This window comes from Mobula hypostoma, chromosome 1, assembly GCF_963921235.1.
Source record: "Mobula hypostoma chromosome 1, sMobHyp1.1, whole genome shotgun sequence".
Taxonomy (NCBI): domain Eukaryota; kingdom Metazoa; phylum Chordata; class Chondrichthyes; order Myliobatiformes; family Myliobatidae; genus Mobula; species Mobula hypostoma.
This window is the reverse complement of record NC_086097.1, coordinates 226,585,786-226,603,623: the sequence shown is the minus strand read 5'-3', so window position 1 is coordinate 226,603,623 and position 17,838 is coordinate 226,585,786. Positions and strand designations below refer to the sequence as shown.

Sequence of the window (17,838 nt, the reverse complement as noted above, 5' to 3'; positions counted from 1 at the left end):
CATTGCAGGACAAGTTCTGGGTAGTGAAAGAGATGGCTGGTTACAGGTCAGCCACCTGTGGGTACTCACCAGGCTCACTTGGTGGGCAGTCTTTAACGAAAAAGATTTCATTGAGATTGTCCTCCTCTGGTGCCAGCCCCTGCTGGTGTAACTGTAGCCTGTGCAGGCTCTCTGTCTGCTGGTGTTTCAGAGACCTTGCGTGCTGAACCAGGTTCAGCTTGGCCTTGGTGGTGTAGTTGCAAAGGCCACAGTTGAAACAGCAAGACTTGGAGTTCGACGCACTCTCATGTTTTTGCAAGTGCTGAAAAAAACAAAACCAAAAGAGGACAATGAGAGTAAAAGGGAACATTCTGCTTTTCTCCTGTAATTCCTGCTTATAAACATTTATTTTTAGAATGTACTCTCCATAGCAGTGGGGAAATGTGTTCCTTCAAAATTTCAAACAGATAATACCCATGAAGAGAGATTAACTGCGGCCTTAAATCCACCGATTCAATCAGGGTAGCGTGGCCTGCTTAGTGATGGTAAAGCCCAAACTAAGAAAGCTGACCAAGCAACCGGCAATAATTAAAGGCTAAAAAGAACAAACTTGAGAAAAAAAACACTCATAAGGTAACTAAATGTCAAACTGTGACCTTTCATTCTGATCAACATTGGATTTAATAAAAAAAAACCAGTGACTGACCAAATCCTCAAGTACCTTACAATCTATCCTGCTGAAAATCCAGTCGTATCTCTTAGGACACCTTAGAACTTATCCAGCCTTTACTAGTGGGTTGCAATAGGATACTGTTACATTCTGTAATTTATTTATGAACGATAGAAGGCATTTCTTTTTGCCTTTAAATACCTCAAGTATGACAATGCACTACAAATGCTACTTCGTATTCACATGGCTACATTCAGCACTCTTTGTACTCCCACGCCGAGAGGGGACATAATCAGGGTACACATATATGTGTACATTTCACTCATGCAACTAAATACATACTGGACACACTTAACACATTCATACATACGGTTTAGGCATTGTCATTCATTTTAAGAAACTAAGTAAAATTCTTTAGATTATTGAATTGTTGATTTGATTATTTTCAAGTGCCATTTAAAACATGAGAAAATCTGCAGATGCTGGAAATCCAAAGTGAGACGAACAAAATGCTGGAGGACCTCCATAGGCCAGGCAGTATCTATGGAAAAGAGCAGTTGACGTTTTGGGTCGAGTCCCTTCGTCAGTGCCATTTAAAACCAGTTTATTGACTCTGCTATTGCAACAGCCTCCATGCACTACAGTGGCTATCTGTAGAAACGAAGGGTGCCATTAGACTCCGAATTATCAGCCTTTGCCTTAAGTTGTAATCAGATACATCTGAGATGTTGATTTTCCCCCCAGAACAAAATGCTCCAGCTCGAAGGAGATCTCGTTGCAGCACTGTATGTCAGAGGCTAAACAGGGTGACTTTCATTTCTCAAACTTATCATTTGTTGCAACGCTCCCTCTTAATCCATGATGGAGAGCATATTTACAAGACAGCCCACGCATATCTGAGGCTTCCAGCTCTGAATAGGCGAGGTGGACTGAGGCCCCTTTACAGCTTTCAAAAATTAAACCCTCTCCATTCAAGCGCCATCTGAAAAAGTAATGTTGACTAGAGATATTGCGAGATAGAATCAAAAGTACTGAATTTCCAAAATTGTTTTTTTTTTGTTAAAGAGATAGTTTTATTTCTCTAAGTGAAAGTTGTAATATAAACTTAGCAAGACCATCACATACACAGCCTTTACCACACTTCTGAATGTGGTAAAGTTAACAAATTTCACGTCACAAGCCGATGATGATAAACCTGATTCTGATTCTGAGGTTATCACTTCTTACCACATAAGTAAATTCCAATGGTAGGTACATTAAATAAGAGGACCTAACCTAAGTGGATGCATTCACCAGACAGAAGCTTTAACTTGGTGCCAACTCTACGGATGAGTCAGCTACAATGTTTGATTCAACGAACAACAGGAGAGAATCTTTAAATGTTGAAAGTGCACCTGCAAGTGAGATAATGTCTGAATAATGTCTGAAATAAATAATAGCATCAGCTGTGGACAAGGACAAGCTTCATATACCCTGTGCTTACTAGATATACTTACAAGCATCGTGTCCCGTTACAAGCATTCCCTGAAATAACTTCTTTAACAGAACATAATATCATCCTGATTAACACCCTGGAATGAATAGAGAAGCCTGGATTTTCCTCTGCCACCCTTACAAATCACAACTTTCCTTCTGTTTGGGGACAGAAGGAATTGAAGGATTTACTCTACAATACACAAAAGCTCTTTCTGCAGGGGAGATGAAATTAAACTCTTTTTTCTTATGCAAATGTTCTAACAATTTACTTCACTTAGTATGCAACCAATGTTATTTCAAGGGCTTCTCTTTTAACTGTTTGATAACAAATGGGTCAGTTGTTAAGAATCGCTTTACTTGCATGCAACACAAACAGAACTGCCCTTTTCTAGTACTTGATGGATGCATCTGACAGGACTTCTTAAGCTTGTTAATTAAAAAAAAGAGGCAAGTAGGAATATTTAAAAACTACCACAAAACTGGTGTCTGAAATCTTCATAGTCAAACCTTGCAAATTATGCTTTACAAGGAAACTGCTGAAGAACAGCATGCCTCTCTTATTGAGAATCCCCCTGGCTGTTGAGTGGCCTAATTTGAACAACTTTTTTGCATTGAAGACAGTTTGCCAAATGTCCCAGGCTGACGTGGTGCCATCTCAAATACTCACAGTTGAGTTATACCCTCAAGCAGGCTAAGCTTATCAAGAGTGCCTCTGCTACTCAGGCTAATGAACAATGAACAGAAACAAAAGCAACAGCAAGGCTTCTATCATCAGACCTTCCGAGAAACACAAAAAGGCCTTCTTTGGTGCGGAGGAAGTGCCATTGAGCCTGCAGGTGTGAGCCAGTTGAAGAAAAGGCTCAACTAAATAGATTCTTTGACTGTCAGGGATTAGAGTCACAGTGCTAGTGGTAACACAGATCTTTTCCTTTAACTTACAAAATTTTCTCACGAGTCTGCAAGAGTTCACCCCATCAGGGGCTTTCTGAAGCCATTGAAAAGTCTTAAGTTTTAATTAAGTTGGAATTGTCAGAATAAAGCTTTTTTGGCAAAGAGTCAGGGTTATTAATTACTGCTATCTTTGTTTCTTTCAGGAGAAAGCGATCCATGGATACGTTGGGGTTAGTTAGACAGCATCTCTTTTATACTATGCAGTCCATGTCCACCTTAATGCTCTTGATTAAGCAGTTTACCAATCCCCTCAGTTTGTGATTCTCTCAAGGTTTGTGTTTTCAAATTGCATGAATAATCTTTAGTTTACAATATTTTCAGAAAGTGGCTAAACAAGGAAAAAAAATAAGAACCGAAAAAGAAGAGTTAAAAGAAGTCAAACTTTTCTTTATGGTTTTCCTATTGAAACCAGCAGCCTACCCCTGGCAGCGTGCACAGTTGTGTAAAGCTGCTGTATTTTTGCATTCCCTCTACGGACAATTTGGCAGAGTAAAAGGCACTGCAAATTAAAGATCTCAAACACTGGACTAGCCGATTTATAAGGTTACGGTGGCACAGGCTTTTTTGTAGGCTTCAGAAGCTAGCCACTTACAAGTAGTAGGAATCTTGATGCTGACCAATTCACTGACGACACTTTAAAATAATTATTTTATAATTCCCAAAGTATTCTGTTAGTTGGAATGTGTGTTTTAAATAATGGTAATAGCATGCTGTAACTATGGAGATTTATACACAAAAGAGTTTATGTGTGTAATCTAAATGCTAAATCCAATTGAGAAAGGATTTCTTTCTGGGGTTGGACCAATTTTAGTCCAACATCAATTTATACTAAAGCTGAAATAGTTATTTTAAAACTGCTTATTTCAAGCAAATCAAATTGTATCCAGCTTGACATATTTCTGTGATATAATCATAAAGATGATACTTCAAGGTTCCTATTTTTAAGTTTTGCTATTCCCCAAATATCTAAACCACAATATTTGCTGAAATATAAACTGTTAATATTCCTTTCTTGAAAAGTACATAACCAGATGTATCTATATATATTTTTAAAAAGGGATCTTTTCAGAGGATTTCAACAATGGCTGTCCAGAAATGAAGCTCCATGCCATGACCTCTGCAGACTGCTATTTCCTCTCACTACCACTGGCCATTTGGAGATTTAAGATATACCTGAGCCAATTCCATTGAAAAGCAGGCACTGCCTGGAAACACGCTATTTCTAAGGGCTCCACAGTAAAGTGATATTTGCATGGGTCCAGTGGCTTTGGCTTGTTCTTACAGAGCATAATAAGGATTTAAAAACAAGGAAAAAGAACACAAAAACACAACCATGCTACTACTTTCAGCTGCCAGTCTTGTAACGCTTTCTGCTTTTTCAGGTGGCTGCGTACCAATCTGCAATAATATTCTCTTGCACCCATCCCTATGATGGTTAATTGTGCTAGATTACTGCTTGGCAAGGGACCAACAGTCTAGCCTGGGGACAGATCATTTATTTAATGGTTCATCACGGAGTCATCATTGTCAATGATGACATAAATCCCTCCTCGAACATCTTCAGGGATCTCCAGAAGCCACCACGCACGCTTGATCCCACCTGAGAAAATGGTGCAACCAAACAGAAAAGGTGCCCAATGATTAGAGTGGCAAAGACAGGCAGAGTGACACACAAATCAGAAAGCAGATTCACAAGCTGAGAGACTTCCATAACAGCTCCTCCCCCTCAAATCAGACACACTTTCACTGTCACTACCCAGCCAAGAAACATGGGCTTCCACTCCTGTATAACATATTGTTACACAATGGCAATAAAAAAAAGTCCTGAATTTCTTAACATACTTAGGGACTGATGCCAAGAAAAGTCACTCTTTGAAGATTTTATTAGCCAATTAACATTAAATCTTTGAGACATCCAATAGCAATTCTACCTCTTATACCGCAAAGAAACAAGACAGTAACTTGGTGGACTTGTTTAAATACAACCAATTACAAAATATTTAGTGATGATATTGACTTTTATGATCCTATGTATAAATCTAGTTCATAGTGTGCAAAACATTCACTTTGAATATGGATTTAAAGTTGTAGCTGAAAGAATCTTCTGAGCAAGAATTAACATAACCCGCCATTGGCAAATAAGTTTTGTGCTTGGCCACATTATTCAATCAGCTTGCTTACAGTATTTACTTCTTCATATTGGTACAAAAATACATACAGTATAGACAACAACCCAACCCTCACCCACTACTCAATTTTACCTCGGGAAGTTATCCTCTGCAATTTACAGGAAATTGGCTCAAGTTCTGTCTTTTATTTCCAGTAAAGCTTTAAAATTGTCCCTTTAAAAAGTTTCAGGGAATGCATTCTCCTTCTTCAACAATGTGACCCATCTCATTCTGTTCTCAGGTACTCGACTGATGTGGTCTGAGTAAGGGATGGAAGAAACAGCTTCCTTCATGAGGAGCAAAAATTGAAGAGTATCAAAAGAGCCAGTTAACTGTTGAACAGCCATAATCATGCATTTACAGTACTGTTCAAAAGTCTTAGGCGCACACACACACACACACATATATATATATATATATATATATATATATATATATATATATATAGCTAAGGTATCAAGACTTTTGCACAGTACTGTAGTAATTTTATGTATTGTTAGTGCACATGCGCCGATCGTGCATGCAGCCTGTTACAGCCATTCCGATTGGATTCTTACTTTTTTCTTCTTTTTAAACTTACGTTATTTTTTGTATTTTTTTTCACGGTAACACGTCGAAGCTGCACTCTCTCTAACATGCTGGTAGAGAGAGTTTTATTTGGGTTTTTAGCTCTGGAAATAGTTACATCCCGTCACGCGGGACAGAAGCATGGTCGCATTGTTCATTCCAGGGACCAGCTGCTTGCGCTAATGCCGGCCGGTTTAGCGCGCAGCGCGCGGACACCCCTGCTGAAATCTGGAGGAAAACACACAGAGTATACAGAGGGGGATCACAAAATTGAGAAAAAAGGACTGGGTCGAGACAACAGAGACTTATGGAGAAGAGGAGTTCGGTGGGTAATAAAATGGACGAGTTTACTGCGCTAGCCACGCGTCAGAGAACATTTCGGGAGTGCAGTGTTATGTGTTTCACTGGAACGGGGCTGCACGAGGACATACCCGATCAAAACTTCTCCATGAACGGCTTCCAGACCGTTCCGGCTGACCAGAAGTGCACTGAGAGCAGTAAGCGTAAAGGAATTGTGTGCTTACTGTTCTGGTTAACAACAGATGTTGCAATCCGGGTTATATTACGATCGAGGAGCGTGTTTGTAGACTGGATATTGAACTTTTTACTGTTGGACTTCGGCCACATTCCACCGAGATACAACACTGGGCGACACGGGAGGTCGTTCCTGTCTGTGGCCATCGAACTTGCAGCTCCTCCCGTGGAGGGTCAGACACCCTGAGCCAATAGACTGGTCCTGGACTCTTTTCCATCTGTCATAGTTTGCATTTGTTGTTTGATTGTTTGTGGTTTTTGTATTCTTATATTTATGCTCTATTCTTGTTTGGTGCGGCTGTAACAAAACCCAATTTCCCTTGGGATCAATAAAGTATATGTATCTATCTATCTACTGGTAACACACACACAAAAAAAAACACATTTCATGGCATATATGAGTGTTGATAAACCTGTTTCTGATATGGGTTTCTATACTGACATGTGTTTCTATACTGCACAGAGTGGAAAAGGAGCAGAGAGAGGGTAATCATGACTGGGAAAAGGGGAAAGGAGAGGACAGGTAGTGGGAAGCACCAAAGAGACATTCTGTAATGATTAATAAACCAATTGTTTGGAATCAAATGACCTTGCTTGGTGTCTCGGGGCTGGGTGTGTCTGCACCCAGGCTGCACCCCCTCCCACCGCCCCTGGCACCCCTTCCCTGCCACCTGTCCCACATCCTCCCCGCAGCACTCCAGCCTCGCCATTCCCAACATCCTTTGCTCCCGCCGGATTTACAATCTTGCTCTCTGCTCCACGTTGACAAGTACAGTACTGTGGAAAAATCTTAGGCATCCTAGCTATATATATGTGCCTAAGATTTTTACACATTACTGTATATCAAAATAACAGACTCCTGCATTAGTCTGAAATAAACAGAACTCTATGCAATTCATATGATTAATTCAGTTATTATAAACATACAAAGTACATATTTTAATGGAATTATGGGTGTGTTTTTAGCTGTTATTAGTATCATAAAATGTTTTATTTCTTTATATTTTCCCAATAATTCTCTTATTTTCTCCATTATGTGGTATGTTCATCAGTACATGTCTTATAGTCTTGGCCCATAACCTTTCCATTGGAGAAGGTTCACCACATGGCTGAGTTGATACCACATAGCATGGGTGACCTTTCAGCATATAGGATGGAGATTGAAAATCTGACTGAGTAGTGCCACAACAACAATCTCTCTCTCTCTCTCTCTCACACACACACACACACACACACACACACACACACAATGTCAGCAAGACCAAGGAGCTGGTTATTGACTTCAGGAGAAAGAGACCAGAGGTCCATAATCCAGTCCTCATCGGTGGGGAGGGGCACAATCAGAGAAGGAACGGGTCAGCAACTTTAAATTCCTCTGTGTTACCATTTCAGATGATCTGACCTGGGCCCTGTAAGTGCAATTACGAAGAAAGCACAGCAGTGCCTCTACTTCTTTTAAAAGTAGTTTGTGAAGATTCAGCATGACATCTAAAACTTTGCCAAACTTCTAAATATGTGCGGTGGAGACTGGCTGCGTCACAGCCTGGTATGAAAGCACAAATGTCCTTGAATGGAACATCCTACAAAAAGTAGTGGATACAGCCCAGTGCATCTTGGGTAAAGTCCTCCCCACTGCTGAGCACATCTACACAGCGCACTGTCACAGTAAAGCACCATCCATTATCAAGGACTTCTGCCACCCAGGCCATGCTCTCTTCTCACTGTTGCCAACAAGAAGGTACATAAGCCTCAGGACACACACCACCTGGTTCAGGAACAGCTATTACCTCTCAACCATCAGGCATTTGAACTCTTGGGGATAAATTCACACACCCCATCACTGAACTGTTCTCACAACCTGTGAACTCACTTTCAATGACTCCTCATCTTATGTTCTCATCACTTGTTTCTTATTTAATAATAATTATTATTATTTCTTTTTTTCTTTTGTATTGGCACAGTTTGTTGTCTTTTGCACACTGGTTGTTTGCCCGTCCTATTGGGTGTGGGTCCTTCACTGATTCTACAATGGTTAATGGATTTACTGAGTATGCCCACAAGAAAATGAATCTCAGGGGTGCATATGGTGAGATACATGCACTTTGCTAATAAATTTACTTTGAACTTTTTGCGTAACCAGCTTCCTTGAAGAAGGGTAGTGTTCCAGCCAACTGTTCAACTGGAAAATAATGGATATTATTCCAGTAGCAGAGAGATCAGGCAATTTCAATATTATAACCCAGGATTCAAATCTGTTAACTGACTGAAAATTTGATCTGGCAATATTTGAGCTACAGGGCAATATGGTAGGAACCAATATCTACAACAAAGTATCATTGGAAGTCTGTTAAAATCTGTTTTTTTTATAAAAGGAAAGCAACACCTCTTTCAAATTACACAGAGGTGCATTTCTGTTATTGAAAATTTACATACTCTTATCATTATGGTTGTTATTTGTAAAATGGCCATTGTACGTTGACAGATGAATGTTGCTTTTTGAATAAAAAAACTAGCCTTTTCTTTATTGGGTTGCATAATCACATGACATGAATACTTAGTACTGGAACAGATAGTGACTAACAATGGACCCACTCTTCCTCACTTATACTAATTGAAAAACATTGAACTATGTGGTATACAGTCACATCCTTCGCAAGCCAACATTCCACAAACACCTGTGCCTCCATTCACAAAACAATCTTTGTCCAGCTCTTCTTTGAGTAAATGACAATGGTACATGGCCAGTCTCCTAATTGACACCACTTGCAGTTTGAGTTACTTTTTGCTTTATGCACAGTTTCACTGTAAACTGGTTCGCAACTAAGAACTCTGAAGCCTTCCTGAATTAATTAAATTAATCTGTTAACTCTATGGAACTGAAATAGTATTTTCGCTGTCTCAACAGGTGATAATTCACTCAGTTGAAGAATGAAAACAATAATCCACTTGAGTGAACTATCACTTAAAGGTCGCCAGCTGCACGCAGGGTTCCAGGAATGAATTTAAGCACCATTCTGCAATCCCCTGTGCCCATTAAAATAATTAAAACCACAGAAACAACTTGCACAATAAAAGAGAAGGTCCCAGCAGCGACAGTGAACTGCTGACGTCTTCTCCCTCACGCAGGACAATAGGATCGCAGGACGAGCACGCATGCAATGCTTGTGAGTTATGGGCTTTTTACATTTGCTGTGATCACTGGTGAGATCCCCTGTGTTCAGTGTTCAGGGCAGTTTTCAGAATGGCTTTTATTTCACAAGGGGCAATAATAACAGTGCTTATGGATTCAAAAAAAGTGGCAAAGGGTCTGCAAAACTGGGAAAGATGACAGCAGATTCATGGAAACAGAATTGGAGATCAAACCTATAGCTTTCTGGAAGCTCTGGTGTCATCACTCTAACATCCATAGCTGCTGCTGTGATAATGAGAATCCTACATATCATGCCAAATTAGACACATTTTAGGAAACTACTTATGAGACAGCATAAATTGTTTAATCATCATTAACTCTAATCCCTTGTTTAATGACTAATTTACTAACAAACACAGTGGAACCGATGGGAAATGAGCTCTGCCACTTAACCCACCCCACTTCCCCTATTTCTTTCCTTTAAAAGAGAGCTTATTTCTAAGCTTGGAGGGTTGGTCAGAGCATGAATTATGCAGCAGTGCATTTTGCATTTACAATGTAAAATGCTTCTTGTAGCTGTCAAAACTGGGGCTTGTGTCTTTGAGCTCAATAATCTAGTGAGCAGATTGCTAAGTGATCAAGTAGGTCACGTCAGCTCTTCAGAATCAGATGCAAGTGACAAAGCTCGAAATTTACCAGTGTTATTAAAGAAATGTAATGCAGAGAACCCATTACTAGGCACCAGATTTTTATCCACTTCCCCTGTCAGACCATATCTTTTTCATATGGTATTCAAGCCAGGATGGAAGCCAGATAATACAGGGAGTGCAGAGGAGAAAAACACAAGGCTAACCAATGGTTTTCATGTTATAAGAACAAAGCAGAGAAATTTAGGCTCTTTGTCACAGAATAAGTTACGACAGGGAATATATTATAGAAATATGTAAAGAAATAAAAAGTACAGCAAAATATAAAAAACACTTTACTTTGAATTGTGGCAATAGTACAAAGTTTATAACCAATATCAAAAATACTCTTCATTGAAAGAACATCTGATGCATGAAATGGAAATCCAGATTGAACAGAAAAAAATTGAAATGGAAACCGAGATCAAATAAAAGAACAGTTGTGTTATGACCAACTGGTAGCTGCACTAAGGCTCCCTTTCTATAAGGATATTAAATGAATAGCACAATGGCCAATAGGCCATCAAGTCCCTTCAGATCAACTGAATACTCTTTTTCAGCATAAAGCTATTGTGGATTGTGTGGTGGCCCACATAATTGATCAAACCTCATAAAAATATGAAATAGTTGCACCTGAAATGTTAAAACTAGCTGTTTCTTTTCATAGAAGCTGACTGATCTTCCAGAATTTCTTTTTTTTTTAAATACAGGAATTCTTAATCGAGGAAGGTTAATGTAGCGATAGACTAAATAGCTCTTATCACGCTGTAATTTTTGTTTTATTTAAGACTTTGCTCCATATAAGAAAGCATTACCTTGAAATTGTACCCTTTTTGAAGATATTAAGAGAATAAGATTTGTGATTATTAGGCACGTTTTGGAGTAATTGCACATATTTTCTGATCATGACCTACTCGCTGGGAAATTGGATTTGAGCTCTCTGATGTAAATAGCCACAACAGCACGGTCAATTCCCCATTGTGATTTGCACACTTGTGGATGGAGCTCATTCCCTGCTTCACCTAACCTGATTAGGGTCAACTTCAACACTCAGCCCTCGCCTCCAGATTGCAGCTCTCCTCAAGTTCCTGGGCATCAGCATCTCAGAAAATCCCAGCACATTGATGCAACCATGAAGAAGGCACACCAGCAGCCCTACTTCGTCAGAAGCCTGAGGAGATTTGGTACTTTGGAGAGCATTCTGAATGGTTGCATCACTGTTTGAACATGGAGGCTCAAATGCGCAGGATTGATTGAGGGTGTAGAGGGTTGTAGGGTTAGTCAGCACGATCACAGGCACTACCCTCCCCACCATCAAGTGCATCTTCAAAAGGCAGTGACTCAAGAAGGCAGCCGACATACCATCTTCACGAAACTACTACCAGGGAGGAGGTATGGGAGGTATAGGAGTCTGAAGAACCTCACTCAATGTGTTGGGAACAGTTTCCTCCCCTCTGCTACAGATATCTGACTGGTCCACAAACCCATGAACACAACCTCATTATTCCTCTTTTCCACTATTATTTATTTTTGTAACAAAGTAATTTTTAAACTTTTGCACAAAACAACAAATTTCATGATATATATCAGTGATAATAAACCTGATTCTGATCTTTCTCTGCCCAATAACAGTTGTTGAAATCTTCTCCCAATCCCCTGGTCTTCACTCCCTGTAATTCCCACCCCTGCTTCCAATTGTAACTTTAACTACAATTGTCCCACTGACACATAAGGAACTCCTGAAAAGCTTTGACTGGGCGCATGTTCTGCGCCCAGCAAGCACAATATCTATAAAGTGCACAGGCTGGACTTTAAAGCCTCTTAAAACTTGCAAATCAACCTTTAACTTTCTTAATGTAAAGGAGATCCTACTTGTCATTTTTTGGTGATTTCAGATTCAATCCTATTATTAATTATATATATTTAAGAACACCGAGGATATGTGCAATTAAAAGCAATTCTGAGGCAGAATTCTTCATTACAGTTTTGCATTACAGAGAGGAAGTGAGAAGAGTTCCCATAGAACATAGAAGAGTACAGCACAGTACAGGCCCTTCAGCCCATGATGCTGTGCTGACCTTTAAACCTCCTCCATGATTAATATTATCCTCCCTCCCTATGTAGTTCATTACCTTCCATTTCTCTTTCATCCACTTATAAGGCGCTGATGAGGCCTCACTTGGAGTATTGTGTGCAGTTTCAGGCCCCTTATCTAAGAAAGGAAGTGCTGACATTGGAGAGGGTTCAAAGGATGTTCATGAAAATGATTCCAGGATTGAAAGTTTTATCATATGAGGAGTGTTTGTTGGCTCTGGGCTTGAACTCGCTGGAGTTCAGAAGAATGAGAGTAAACCTCATTGAAACCAATCAAATATTGTAAGCCTTGATGGAGTAGATTTGGACAGGGTATTTCCTATGGTGGGGGAGTCTAAGACAGGCAGACACAGCCTCAGAATAGAGGGATGTCCATTTAGAATGGCGATGAGGAATTTCTTCAGCCAGAGAGTGGTGAATCTATGGAATTTGTTCCCACAAACAGCTGTGGAGGCCAAGTCATTGGGTATATTTAAGACATTGATAGATTCTTGATGAGTCAGGGCATGAAGAGATACAGGGAGAAGGCAGGAGGTTGAGGCTGAGAAGGAAATGGATCAGCCATGATGAAATGGTGGAGCAGACTCAGTGGGTCAAATAGCCTAATTCTGCTCCAATGTCTTATGGTCTTATTTGCAAAGTATATCAGTTCTAAAGTTTGTAAAGTATATTGTACTAATACTGCCATGCGTTCTGATTACTAGCAAATGTCAGCCAACACTAACCTAACTGGAGGTAGCAAGCATTTCTGAAAATGCGAATAGTGAGGGGTACGCAGAAACACTGAATGTGGCTCTTGTCAAAGGTCAACACAGGTTCATTAGTTCTGAATGTCCATGCTTTGCGGGTATAATGGACATTTAAAGCTTTGAATGTCCACTTGCTGAGTTTGTTGCAAGAATAGAGCTGTATCAAGTGGTTTGTTCTTATTTCACACTATACTGACGGATAACATGTAATTTAAAAGGGGAAAATAATACTGAAGTGTGTACTGCAGTGTTGTGTTGAACATGTGACAATGGCAGTGATTACTTCAGTTACATAAACCAAAGGCACAAACCATCATGAATAGATCCTTTAAGGTTACAATTCAAGTAAGCAATGTGGACCAGCTGAACTCCATTTGAGAATATCTTCTGCAAACCACCCATCTCTCCCCCTTTTCTTTCACTCAGAAGTTGTCTGTGTACAATCCACTTCCGTCACTTTGAAACCTTCTCATTTGTTATGTACACTGATGTCAAGTTGATTCCAGAATTAAATTATCATTGTTTGCTTTTGAATGCAGCAACCAAATACCACTCAGTTTTATCTTCAGCGGCATGTATAAACATCTAAGTAAGTAAAAGAAAATTCAAGCAACACACACAAAATGCTGGAGGAACTCAGCAGACCAGGCAGTATCTGTGGAAAAGAGTAAACAGTCGACGTTTCGGACCCAGACCCTTTATACTGAGTTCCTTCAGCATTTTGTGTGTGCTGCTTGCATTTACAGCATCTGCAGATTTCCTCTTGTTTGTGAAAAGAAATTTCAAGCTTTTTTAAAAACTCTCCACTAGATTTTTGTTTCACCTTTTCTTTATGATACAGGAGGACAACAGATACCCTAACAAGGTCCATACCAGCTCTCAGTAATTCAATCAATTCCATTCCCTTACATACATCCTTGTATTCCCTTCTTTCTCACAGGACCATTGACTCTTGCCAATTCTCTTACCACTTAATGACACCAGGGGTAAAACAATTATCAGCTGGCCCACAATCACATCCTCTGTAGGTAGAAACAGCAGGACCTGGAAGAGACCCACATGGTCAACAGAACAGGAATGATTTCTGGAAACACAAGTTCTGCAGACAGCATTTCTAGCTATTACAACACTGCAGAGAAGGATTACCTGGGGATGTACTGCCCATTGTTGTGCTTTCTCTCCACAACAAACTACTTCTTCACTGAAGTGCACTGGGTGAGACATCATTACCATTCTGTACAGGTTGTCCACTGCATCTCCAGTGTACTTAACAACACAGAAGAGAGCATAAATAACTAGAGTAACACACACAAAATGCTAGAGGACCTCAACAGCTCACACAGTATCTATGGAGAGGAATAAACAATCAACGTTTCGGGCTGTGGTTCTTCATCAGCACCTGATGATCTGATTTCTGATGAAGGACCTCAGCCCGAAATATTGATTCATACTGAGGTCCTCCAACATTCTATGTGCATTACTCTGGATTTCTAGCATCTACAGAATCTCTTGCATTAATACTGTAAATAACCATCTATTGGACAATAAAAACATGTTCATGGAGCAATGGAGTTCTGTACTTGTATCAAAGTATGATGAACTCTTCAGTGTAACTGCAACTCAATGCCAATTGTCCCAAAGGCATTGTACACTATGATAGAAACCTGCCAATTTCAAGTTCGACTTAAGGGGCTTACATGCAGGAATAATGCATTGTTGGCTACGTAACATGACTGTAGACCTAATTAAGCCAAGTCCAGACATCCCACCTCTCCCGGAAGTTCTGGGAGTCTCCCGCATATTGATAGCGGCTCCCTGACACACAGAAATTATATACAATATCCCGGAAATTGATTTTTTTTTACAGCAAAAGCGAAAGCGAGCATCCTGATTGGTCTCTCTTCGTGCTAAGTAGACCTATCAGTTTTCTCTGTGGGCGGGCTTTACAGTTGACCTCAAAAATAATGACAGTGTTGCTCACTGCACTGTTTGCAACAGTGACTTTTCTATTGCCCATAGTGGGTTAAAATGTAAGAGACATGTTGAGATGAGTTTAACAGGTGTCCTTCATTCATTAGCATAGCTAACGTTATTTAAACTAGCTGGTTAGCTGCTAAGGAGCTACTCTATTGATGTCCTACGTGATGAGGCCAAGCTCTCTGTAAACTTACTTAAAGTTGTAATAAAATAAAAAAATGACTCCATGATAATATAACATAAAATAATATAAGTACACATTTTAATGTCACATTTTCTGCATATACCCAACTTGATTGACAGATTAGACAAAATCACTAAACAAAGTATTACATACTTGGAGGTCGACCGGGGGTGGGGTGGGGTAGAGGATGCTACTTCCCTGAAGTGGTGGTGCTACCTCCCTGAAATGAGCTTTTGCAGGGTGGGATATCTAAATGTCAGCTCTTCGAATGTAATTCTAGAAACCTACACAGTTTTGTATTAGTCTTAGAGGGTGGAGAGGGTTCAAAGGAGGTTCATGAGAATGATTCCAGGATTGAATGGCTTGTCATATGAAGAGCATCTGATGGCTCTCGGCCCGCATTCACTGGAATTCAGAAGAATGAGAGGTGACCTCTTTGAAACCTATCGAATGGTAAAAGGCCTTGATAGAGAGGATGTGGAGAAGATGTTTCCTATTAAGACACACAAAATGCTGGATTATCTCAGCAGCCCAGGCAGCATTTAGGAAAAGAGTATAGTTAACGTTTCGGGCCAAGACCCTTTGGCAGAACCCATAGGATGTTTCTTACGGTGGGAGAGTCTAAGACAAGAGGACACAGCCTCAGAATAGAGGGGTGCCCTTTTAAAACTGAGACAGGGAGGAATTTCTTTAGCCAGAGAGTGGTAAATCTGGGGAATTCATTGCCACAGGCAGCTCTGGAGGCAAAGTCTTTAAGTATATTTAAGGCAGAGGTTGATAGATTCTTCATTGATCAGGGCATGAAGGGATACGGGGAGAAGGCAGGAGATTGGAGCCGAGAGGAAAATTGGATCAGCCATGATGAAATGGCAGAGCAGAAATGATGGGACAAATGGCCTAATTGTGTTCCTATATTTTATGGTCTTAATACTGAGGATCAATACTGACACATATGTCAAGCACTTGCAAACAGATAAAACAGCAAATTCTATAAGCATGCCAGTTTATCCTTGTGGAGTGATTTGAACGTATTCTCCAAGTTATTTAATAATACTTCTTGTGATTCCATTAATGACATCTTGAAGTTTAGGTTGACCAGAGCAATGACTTCCAGTAAATAATTCATGCGTTGTAAAGCCAGCATACTACCACCTTCAATACAATGTGACAATGTGACTATGATTAATATCAACCACACAGTCTTGAATACAGAGATCTGGGACTTGATTTAGAGATTCTTTATAGGAAAAATATGACTACAATCCACCAAGAAGAAAATTAATTTTACCACCATTCCATTCATAACTAATTTTAGACTTTTTCAAGGGTCAGTAATGATAAAACTGTGTACATCAATAATAGTTATAAGGACATCCCGCGCAGGTGATGTTAAAAGAAATATTCAAATACAGTGGATCAATGTTTGAGTTTTTCCACTATATTTATAAATGGCAAAGGAAAGTGAAGCCATATTTCCAAGTCTGCTTGGTTAAGGAACAGCTTTTTCCCCTCTGCCATCAGATCTCTGAAAGGCCCATGAACCCATGAACACTACTCCACTATCTTGCTTTCATTGTACTCTATTTTTTTATATTTCTTATTTTAACTAAGGTTTTTTTATTCTATAGTACATTTTCTTAATGTACTGCCGTTGCAAAACAACTAATTCAATGACATGCATCAGTGATGATAAACCTGATTTGATCTTGATTCACTAAGTAGGCAGCGTAAATGGTTTAGCACAACCTAAATGGGCTGAAGGGCCTGTTTCTGTGCTGAACTTTTCTTTGATTCTATGAATCTAAGTTAGATAATGTAGGAAGGAATGGAGAAGAGTATAAAGTTGCAAATGAATACAAACAGATTAAGTAAGTGTGCAAACCTGCGGCATATCGGGAAAATCTTAAAGGCACTTTCTTCCCAAATAAAAAGACCACAGGGTTCACTGAAAGTGGAAAAAAGTGGAACCATTGGAAATCTAAGGGACTGAATACAGAAGTTATTAGACCGTTGTGGACAGCTGCAAATAAACTTATAAGACTAATAATTTAGTTACTCTTCCTCTGAAAGGTCCTGGATTAAAATGCATGGAAACTATTCTGTGACAGGATAAACTGCTGGTTGGACGGCCTCTAGAGTATTGTGAACATACCACCCAAGACTTGGCATCTGACCTGGAATTTGAGGAAATGATGCCCTCCACTAACCTTGAAGTGCGATGTCCACAATGATCTATTATCCTTTTATAGCAGGCTTTCTCTTTCTTCATGTTGAGTACCAAATATAGAACATGACAGCACAGTACTAGCCCTTCAGTCTACAACATTATGCTGATGTTTTAACCTGCTCTAAGATCAATCTAACCCAGGGGTTCTCAACCTGTGGTCCTTGGACCCCTCAGTTAATGGTAAGGGCCCATGGCATAAAAAAGATTGGAACCCCCCTGATCTAACCCTTCCCTCTATCATTCACGTGCCAATCTAAAGTTTCTTAAATGCCCCTAATGTGTTTGCCTCTACCTCCATTCCTGACAGGGCATTCCACAAACACAGCACTCCCTGTGTAAAAAAACCTCCCTCTGAACTTGATAATTGTTGGAAGTTATTTGTGGAGAACGCAGGAATATAACTGACTATTATCACGAACGACCAATCACATGGTAGATTTAAGTGC

General features: G+C 39.8%; 1 protein-coding gene across 5 annotated transcripts in view; it reads right to left on the bottom strand.

The window, feature by feature from the left end:
* LOC134355452 (zinc finger homeobox protein 4-like) overlaps positions 1–17,838 on the bottom strand; it is a 283,107-nt gene that overhangs the window by 160,099 nt on the left and 105,170 nt on the right. For all 5 annotated transcript variants that reach the window (XM_063065360.1, XM_063065385.1, XM_063065389.1 and 2 more), the window contains exon 4: positions 70–301. In XM_063065360.1, coding sequence (XP_062921430.1) covers positions 70–301 — 232 coding nt within the window. The remainder of the gene's footprint in view (positions 1–69; positions 302–17,838) is intronic.